Source organism: Nanorana parkeri, unplaced genomic scaffold, assembly GCF_000935625.1.
Source record: "Nanorana parkeri isolate BGI_ZX_2015 unplaced genomic scaffold, ASM93562v1 scaffold90, whole genome shotgun sequence".
Taxonomy (NCBI): Eukaryota; Metazoa; Chordata; class Amphibia; order Anura; family Dicroglossidae; genus Nanorana; species Nanorana parkeri.
In genome coordinates, this window is record NW_017306358.1 from 1,095,937 (window position 1) to 1,105,588 (window position 9,652).

The window sequence follows — 9,652 nt, forward strand, 5'->3', positions numbered from 1 at the left end:
ATTATCACTTTAAATAGTCCTTTATCATTCCCTCAACAAGTTTGCATACTATTGATGTTAGACTGGCGGGTCTGTAGTTCCCAGGTTGGAATCTTGAACCTTTTTTGAATATTGGTACTAGCGTAGCTTTACGTCAATCACTTGGTACCCTTTCAGTCATTATGGAGTCATTGAGAATGAGGAATAATGGTCTCACTATAACCTGGCTGAGCTCTTTAAGTACCATAGGGTGCAGGTTATCCAGTCCTAATGATTTATTTGCAACACTTGGTTCAATAAACAGTTGGTTCAATAAACAGTTGGTTCAATAAACTGAGGATTCTAGCAAACATCACAGAAGAGTTTTAGCTGCTCTCCTCTTGAAATGGACACATGCATTCTAGATAATTCCTATCCCTAAATACTTAAGTATAAAAGTATGTCTAATATATTCACACAATCAGTTATTGTGTTATATCAAGAGAAATACTGCTGGGTAAAACAGTAAGCCATACACATGAGCAGGGAATTACATTTCTGAAGGGGCTCTGTACACACAATGTGCAGATTACCCCAGGGTTTTCAACAGTAGCAATAAGGATGTATTATTTGGATTATGTATCAGTGTTAGAAAATGAAGACTGAAACAAAATGAAATAAAATGTAGACTGATGCAGAAAAATCATTGTTAACATTAAACTGCAAAATAGCATGTGTAGCACGTAGTAAAGGACAATATGGTGTGTTTTAGCCAAAGTGGTGATAGTAAGGGGCAAAAAAGATCTTGCTGGATGAATGTGGCCAATTGTCAGAGAAATTTTAAAATAGGTTTTATATAATCTATAAACAAGGAAAAGAAAGCCATAAAAACACTACTCACCCTCCTTTAATATAATCAAGAAACGAAACTTCTGTTTCCACTAGAAAAGAAAGCAAAGTAACCTAAAAGCAAATTAAAAACAATTAGACATGAACAAAGCATTATGTTATGGCTGGATCTCCTTACACGAATTGGCTCTAACACCAGTATGATTATTATTAGTTGGAGTTTAATATATTGCATCACAAGACAGTTAGTTGATGTAGAGTCTTTACCTCTATAACATCTCCGTTTAGGAATGTTTGGTTTTGCTGATACTTCTGACTCAATAAAGTAAGTATGCAGCGCTAGGGATTAATTTGGTATTGGGATCTGCTTTAGGCTTAGGGCAGTAGTGTTATGGGTTAGGGTTTAGAGCAGGGGTCCTCAAACTTTTTAAACATGGGGCCAGTTCACTGTCCCTCAGACATTGCTGGGGGCCGGATCATAGTTTGAAAACTGGGGCGAGGGGCGTGGCTGTGGTGCCACCCCTCCCTCCCGTACCCTCCCGTACCAGAACAAACGTTTTTTTTTACATTATGTTAGGAAACATTTATTATCACCCAATTTTTTGGTAAAATATAAAAGACGGGGTCACGTCGGGTAAATAGACACCAAACATGTCAAGCTTACAAATTGCGCGCACTCGCAAAATCGCAAAAAGACACCACTGCCAAAATTGGCCATAGGCGACGCTTTAGTAGCTTTTACCGCTCATCGGTTTAGTGTTATCAGTGATTGATGACCCTAAAATTATTGCTCTCACTGCGACGTTTGTGGCAATATGTAACATGTGCGGCGTAATGGGCGCAAACGTCGTTTACGATATGCGTGTATGTATGGGGGGACTTTTAAAAAAATATTATTTTTAATTCTTTTTTGTGTGTATCTTTAAAACATTTTTTGGGAAACGTAAAAAATTTTTCCACCTAACTTTATTGCTATCACATAGGGGGCTAAGAAACCCCTCCTATGTGATAGCAAAAGATGTGACAGGTCCTCTTTATGGAGACATCAGGGGTCTCCAAGACCCCTAATGTCACCTAGGACCCCCAAAGAAGCTGATTAAGCACAGATCTGCTTCATCAGCTTCTCTCCAGCGTCTAAAGCTGGAGAGTGACACAAATATACATCACTTCCGCATTCTTATAACGGAGAGGGGACCGGAGGGAGATCGTGTACCGACCTCCCTCTGATCCCCTGTCAGTGTGAGTTTAGAGGGTATTTCAATGTTACATACATGGGAAGAAATAGCTTAAGTTTTAGGTTTGGTTAAGAGTGAAGATTACAATTAGTGTTGGATAGAGCAGAAAAGAGTTAGAACCTCTATTGAATTCCCAACTCTACTGAAAAAATTTTTTGGTTGCTGTCTCTATTACTTTCTGCCACCAGGACAGGATCTGAAAGGAAATCTCCCCAATGGGGACACAATAAATATATAAATAAATAGCTATCAAATGTTCCAAGCCTTTCCTACTTTGTGTTAAGTAATAATAACAGGTAGGGGTATGGGACATTATTGCACTTATTTTTGACATTAAAAAACAATAAACTGTAATGCATCTGTACAGTATAGTGAACGACTGTGCATCTTTTTGTACATGCTAGACACCATAAATCCAATTCATATACATGATAACAAATATAATCACCATACACAGAAACTAACACAGTATTAATTAAAAATGCATACATTATTAAAAGCATGATTGTTGCAATACTAAATACCCTTCTAAGAGTGAAGTATGACATAGACAAATGTGTCTGCATTAAACAAATAATATATATGTAATATATACGTTTTCGCTTAGAGTGTGGGTGGGTTAAGCTTGGTTTAAAGTAAACCTGTACTCTTCATTAAAGTTTTAAAAGTAAAAGTCCTGCCTCTGACACCACAACATTTTTGTTACATTAATTCGCCAAACCACATTCTACTGTGTCCATATTCAATTTACCTTTCCCTTGTTAATTGTGCTCTGTTAACTTCCATTTCACTGTCCAATGAGACTTTTCATAAAGGGCAGTGTCACTGGACATGGAAATGGCAGTTGGTGGACTTAACCATGAGGTCACGGAAGGTTATAATCTATGCAATTAAATAAATCAGAATCAGTGGCACACAAGATGCTTTTTTGGATAATAAAGATAATAGTGCACATCTTTCAGCGTCCTACACAATCAATGTCCTCATTTTTAATTAGTCTGGGAGGTAGGTTAAACTGATGCATTTTTCATCCAATAGTATTGGCAAGATCATCTAAATAAGCCAGATATCTGGGCTAGGACAGCTGATGTCATAAGAGTGAAGATTTTCAAAACAATAGGAAGAAAACAAAATCCCAATGAATTGTGAAACATTAGGCACATTTAGACTTATGCGGAGAGGTCCTCTTTAAAAAATAGAATATAAAAAGTACATTTCTGGGAAAATGCTTTACTTTTTCTGTCTTGTATAACTTGTGACCTAGGGTTAATTTTAAACCTATATTCATCTTATACATTTTTCCTTTCTGAATATCTTACACTTCTCTGCTTCCATGATTAATGCAGACCAAAGTCACCTTTAACATTGCCGTGCCATACTTTCTTTTTATGTAGAAATATAATTTCCATAAAGAATTCTAAAAAGTCCAAACTAAAGGAACATGTATTAATGCATTATAATGACAGCCTCTTATGTATCTGTTTTAAGACACTACTTAATTAGTTTAGTAATTTGCTTTCTCATACTGTTATTGAATTAAAACTATAAGAAATGCAAATGAATACAACAACTTCTGAACATACTACTTTTCATTGCAGTCATGAAGATTTATCAATAGGGATAAGCAAACATTTTCATAAAGCAGAGTTTGCAGAAGATCAGGCCAATTTGAGTAATAATTGTTTTTTTCCAATGTGTACCATTTTGCTGCCACGGGTGAATTTTCCAAACTGTCAACAGGAGCCAGCCTGTCTGAATTCTGTTGAATTTTCCAGCAAATCTGACAGTTTTCATTTACTAATTTGTTAGCTAAATATTCCTATTTAACAGCAATAAAATGCAGAAAATATATTAATTTAACCAGTCATTTTACTTACAGTTCCAGAATTTAGGTATTTTTTCTTCTTTCCTTTTTTCTTGGGATTTATTACCTACCAAACATATTTAAGTGTGAACAGTTGATATAGCAAATAATTTATAAATAAAATATGTATATATATTTACACATTTCATCTTAAAATAAAGCAGTTTCTCTGTTAGGGTTATTTCATATTCATTAGAACAGTTTGTGCTTATTATTAAAGTAAAATATAGATCGAGTTGAGTTTCTAGTAAGCTGGCTTGCAACCCTCAAAGGTAACATCCTAATTATCTACAGATAGATAGACAAAATAATTGTTCACTTAAGGAAAATGCTTAGTAAGTTTAAAAGCGTATGCCTGGCAATTAAAACATAGGAAAGACATTATGTTGATTTGAATTTGCTGATACAAACATCATTTCTTAGATATGAATGAATAATTTAGTGATGTCTGGGACTACTGCAAGCAAGATTTTCACGCCCTGTGTATCAACTAACTCTGCCATCCATTTGTATATAAATGTGTAGTGAGATTACAAATCAAAAATAGTCTTATTTTATGCATGTAGTTTCTGTAGTAAGGAAATGTTGTATTGGCAGTATTGGCTGAATTTGTAATTTTTAAATGGTCAGATGTCTAAAACTAAAGACTTTTTATGCATCTTGATTTTAATGACAGGGTTACCTTGGAAACTAAGACCTTATGATCCATTTTTGGTCTTCCTTGCAGTCGGTGTATAAAGAGTCCATTGATGATGCTATTACAGCAAAACATGTCAGGGACATGGGGTAGATAACCTCTTCTTGTGCACCACTTGATCTCTCTGTGCAGTGGATCCATTTATACTAATTCCTTGGTGGTATATCGTGGACCAAAGAACGACCCAAAGTTTATACACCTAACATATGGACTAGGGAGCTTGATTTATATGGGATACTGAAAATATCAGACATAGACTTGAGCAGTTGGATATGCAGTCATTGGACTAGGTCATCTTTGAAGGAATAGCATGGTTTATTCTTTAATCCTCAATATTGAATAAGCACTTCTCCATATAAGCCATTTAAAATTTAAGGTGGCTGTCTATGACCCTATATAGATTACACTGGGGAACAAATGTTTTCTTATTATGTGTTGCATGAGATTTTTGCAACTGATTCTAACTATTTTTTCAACGCTGATTTCAAGTTTGAAATGAAATCGCTTTTCTTCTACATGCTCTAGTTTTCATGCAATTTGAAACTTGTGATTTTTGCACAAAAAAAAAGGGAAACTCATTGCTATTTACACTAGGGTTAGCATCTACCCTAACCTTAGACTAATTAGGCAAATATTTTTTACAAACAAGGAGGAGGCAGCATGGCTGTCTTTTGTGACAGTTATACAAAACTTTCTTGGTAGCAAAAAGGCAGATAACTATGAGGTTCTCATTACTAGAATGCTGTCAGCTTTTCGCAATCTTTGGTGCAACATGAGCGCCAAGCTCTATTTCCTGAATAGTCACCTTGATCAATTCCTGAGAACCTTGGGGCTGTTAGTGATGAACAGGGAGACAGCTTCCATCAAGACCTCATGATGATGGAACAGCGCTATCAAGGGCAATGGGACAAAAATATGATGGCAGACTACTTCTTGAGCATCAAACGAGATGGTACTGAGAAAGTCCACCAACGCCACAGATAGAAGCACAATTTTTTGCCTGAATAGGACATATTTCAACTTTGAATCCCATCCTTATCAGTTGTTCTGAATTACCTATCATCTTTATGTCAAAATATGTGGTAATTTAAGGTAAAAAGCATTAGAGCATACTCATATTTGACTGCAATGGATAAACGTTTCAGATTTGACAAGTGGCAATACATATTTTACTCCAAACAAGTGATTTTTTTTTGCCTTTTTTCAAAATGTAATGCATAATGTGATGCACCTACACGTTTGAATACATAAAGAATATCTTTTCCAAGACGGTTGTCTAAGCCTAATTTTAAGACTGCGTGACCATAAATTCCTCAGATAGATTATGTCATCATGTGAGAGGTGTCAAAATTTTGCAATAAAATTAAAATGTTGAATTGCAAATCTAGAGCTTACAGAGAAAAACTAACTTCAGAATTCAGCACATTCAAATTAGGTAAGAACAAGTGCTGGTATCAATGCAAAAAAACATTTGTTCACAAGTCTTATTATACTCTTCGAGTTGACCCAACTATTTCTTATTGTCAAGACAGCAAAGGAGTTCACCATAATTATTGATCAGGATTCCCAGGGACACAGATGAAATAGCAAATTATAGTCTTATGTACATACAGATTTGACGTTGGAACGCAATATATTCAGCATTCAGATTTTGATAAATATAACTATACAATATGGGTTTTGAGAGAAAGTTGATTGCTATGTGTTTTGCAATGCGATATTTATAATACATGAATTCCATTGTAATACAATATGACATAAAGGGGTTGATTTACTAACCTTATAAACACACCACGAACATGTATACACCTCTGTAGTGTGTTCCGTCCCAGCATGATCTATGGGTGGAATCTAAACACCTTTGTAGTGTGTACACACCCAGCAGGTGTGTTGTGCAAAGCCCTGCCCTGAATTGCAAGGTGATGTTGTGTAAATTAGCTCTACATTGTGTTGCTTGCGTTGATGAATGCAGGAATGTAAATGCATGAGCTAACCATTTTTGTCTAAACTCTGAAGCAGCATTATATATGCATCATGTGCATGATTTTTCCATATATGGCATTAGTGGAAATATGCTTATAGAGACTTTTTGGTTGATAAATACGCTTTGCTGTGTAAAAATCACACGCACCTGGTGCGTGCGTGTGTTTAGGTTAGTAAATCACCCCCAAAGTGTTTTTATTTTATTTATTTAAAAAGTGAAATTTACTTATCCTCCTTTTGTATATTTTCACAGAATAAATATTCATAACTCAACTTAGGGGATACCCAACACATAACTATAACAATTCGAGCTCAGGCTGACTGCATCCTAGCTAAATTTGAACTTGGGACACTCCTGCTTTTGTCAGGGTCCTTACACAGACTTTTTGGAAAGAATCCTAAATTCCCAGTCTTTGCAAGGCCATTCTTGCTATACAGTGCTTTTGGCAAAACATGGAAGTGCCATCTATTCCCAGATACATTTTTTAAACACAACTTACCTCATAGACATTGAACTGTGACTGCCCTCTAGACAGCTCCCGATAACTTGTGGTGAATTCACCAATGTAATCATGGCTGTAAAATAAACACACAGGACATAAGAGTATTGAGGGTCAGTATAGGAATGGCATCTGTACATCATAAGCTGTTTTTTATAGCCAATGTTAATGCTTTTCTAAATGCATTTGTCTTCAGCATTTTAGGCTATGCATGCCATTAATCTATTGCCTAGTAGCAAGCATTCAGCCACCCAGCAGCCAATGCCTGGCCATCTGGATGAAGGTGGAATGTTACATAGTTACATAGTATTTGAGGTTGAATAAAGACATAAGTCCATCAAGTCCAACCTATTGTGTATGTGTGTGTGTATAGGTACCTTAGTCATCTCATTCTTAAGAGTACCTGTAGCCCTGTACTTTACCCTCTCTCAGGAAATCGGCCAAAAGCTTCTTGAATGATTCCACACTATTTGCTGAAATCACTGCTTGTGGCAGCGAGTTCCAGACCCTAACCACTCGAACTGAGAAGAACCCCCTTTGCCCCTTGTGTTGGAATTTTTTTTTCTACCAATTTTAGGTGGTGGCCTCTAGTCTTACTTATGGAATTAATCTTAAAGAGTTTGTTACTAATGTTGATATGACCATTGAACATCTTGTACATGAAAATCATGTCCTCCCTTAATCTCCTTACTTCCAGCGTGAACATATTTAAATTTAGTAGCCTTGTCTCATAGTTCTGGTCCTCCATCCCCTTGATGAGTTTGGTTGCCCTCCACTGGACTCTGTCCAGCTCAAGGACATCCTTTCTGTGAAACGGTGCCCAAAACTGCACCACATACTCCAGGTGAAGCCAAACCAGTGATGTGTAAAGTGGCAAAATTATAGACTTGTACCTGCAAAACATTCCCTTCTTGATGCAGGACAGGATTCTACTAGCTTTGCTTACAGCAACCTGGCACTGTAATCTATTATTCAGTTTATGGTCTACAATGACTCCCAAATCTTTCACCATTTCCGACTTCCCTAGCGGCATATCCATAATTGTATAACCTATTTGCTTATTTTTAATCCCAAAGTGCGTAACTTTGCATTTATCAACATTAAACCTCATCTGCCATATATTTGCCCACTCCCCTATTTTATCCAGGTCCTCCTGCAATGCTATAGTATCTTGGTCCGTTTCTATTACCCTCCCAATTTTGGTATTGTCAGCAAACACTGAGATATCGCTGTTTACTCCGTCCCCGATGTCGTTAATAAACAGGTTGAATAGCATGGGTCCCAGCACAGAACCCTGAGGCACACCGCTAATGACACTAGCCCAGTCTGAACGGGCGCCATTTATTGATACTCTCTGTAGCCGTTCCTTTAGCCAGTTCTCTATTTATGTACACACCCTTCCATCTATGCCCATAGACCTCAGCTTGTATAGTAAGCGTTTATGAGGTACCGTATCAAAAGCCTTTGAGAAATCCAGATATACCACATCCACAGACATCCCTCCATCCAGATCTCTACTTACCCCCTCGTAAAAAGTCAGTAGATTAGTCTGACAGGAACGGTCTTTCCTAAACCCATGCTGATTGTCATTTATGTATTAGTAAGCATTTACAGTAAATCAGAATAATTAGGGTCATTTAGACAAGTGAAAGAACATGTAATAAAATATTTTCCTATATCCCCATATTTGGTGCTTCATAGCATAGGCAGATAATGCAGGATATACAGCTGCAACTCTTTTTGTATCCATATTCTTGGAAAGAGTAGATATTTAGAAAATCAGTGTGTCACTTTTGAGATATTTAATATATTTACCAGTTAATTTGATACAATTTGATGACGTTATACATGTGATCACAGACACTAATTTTCCCTGACTAGCCAGATATTTGTATGCCTGCTACCCCGTCTGCTGAGTGTAAACTGTTTAAATAGAGCACTCTAGTCTTCATATGAAATAGTACAATTGTAAAAATCCAAGTTTGGTTCCCAAATTATACTGTATAAGCCGAGAATGTGTATGTTCTAGGTATAAAATAATAATTAAAACATATCTGTATTTCAATGGAAAGTAAACCATTACTAAGGGACTACCATACCATAGAGCAGACTACCGTTGCTAAACTTTTTGATGTTAGTTGTTAGGCTTGCGTGCTGATCTAGAGGTTTCAATACTTTGAGTTACAGGCCAAGTATGCAGATAAGGATTTTTGAATCAGTCAGGCAACTAGCAGTTTCAGAAGGAGGTCAACAATAGTAGGCTATTTCTCTCAGTTGTTTTCTTGAACAGAAACTATATTGAGATTAATATGCTGACTGTTTCTTAACCTCCCTGGCGGTATGATTATTCAGGATTTTAGGTACCAAAAGCGGTACATTGTTTTTCAAGCAAATATGTTGTTTTACATTGTAGGCCTGTAGTTCTTAGTAAATCCTAGGAATAACTCACCTAAATCTGTCCAAACAAGAGTCCAGTAGACATCCCAGGTATGATAAAGTTTGAAACACGAAATTAAAACATTATAATATAATAAATTATAAATAATTATAAGAAATTATAATATAA

The 9,652-nt window shown here is 36.3% G+C and overlaps 1 protein-coding gene across 1 annotated transcript in view; it reads right to left on the reverse strand.

Moving 5' to 3' along the window:
• Positions 1–9,652, reverse strand: part of CPNE8 (copine 8) — a 189,005-nt gene that overhangs the window by 52,070 nt on the left and 127,283 nt on the right. Inside the window, exons 11-13 of the mRNA XM_018552507.1 lie at positions 7,087–7,162; positions 3,920–3,973; positions 860–921 (exon numbers count right to left, since the gene is read on the reverse strand). Of these exons, the coding sequence (XP_018408009.1) occupies positions 860–921; positions 3,920–3,973; positions 7,087–7,162 (192 nt within the window). The remainder of the gene's footprint in view (positions 1–859; positions 922–3,919; positions 3,974–7,086; positions 7,163–9,652) is intronic.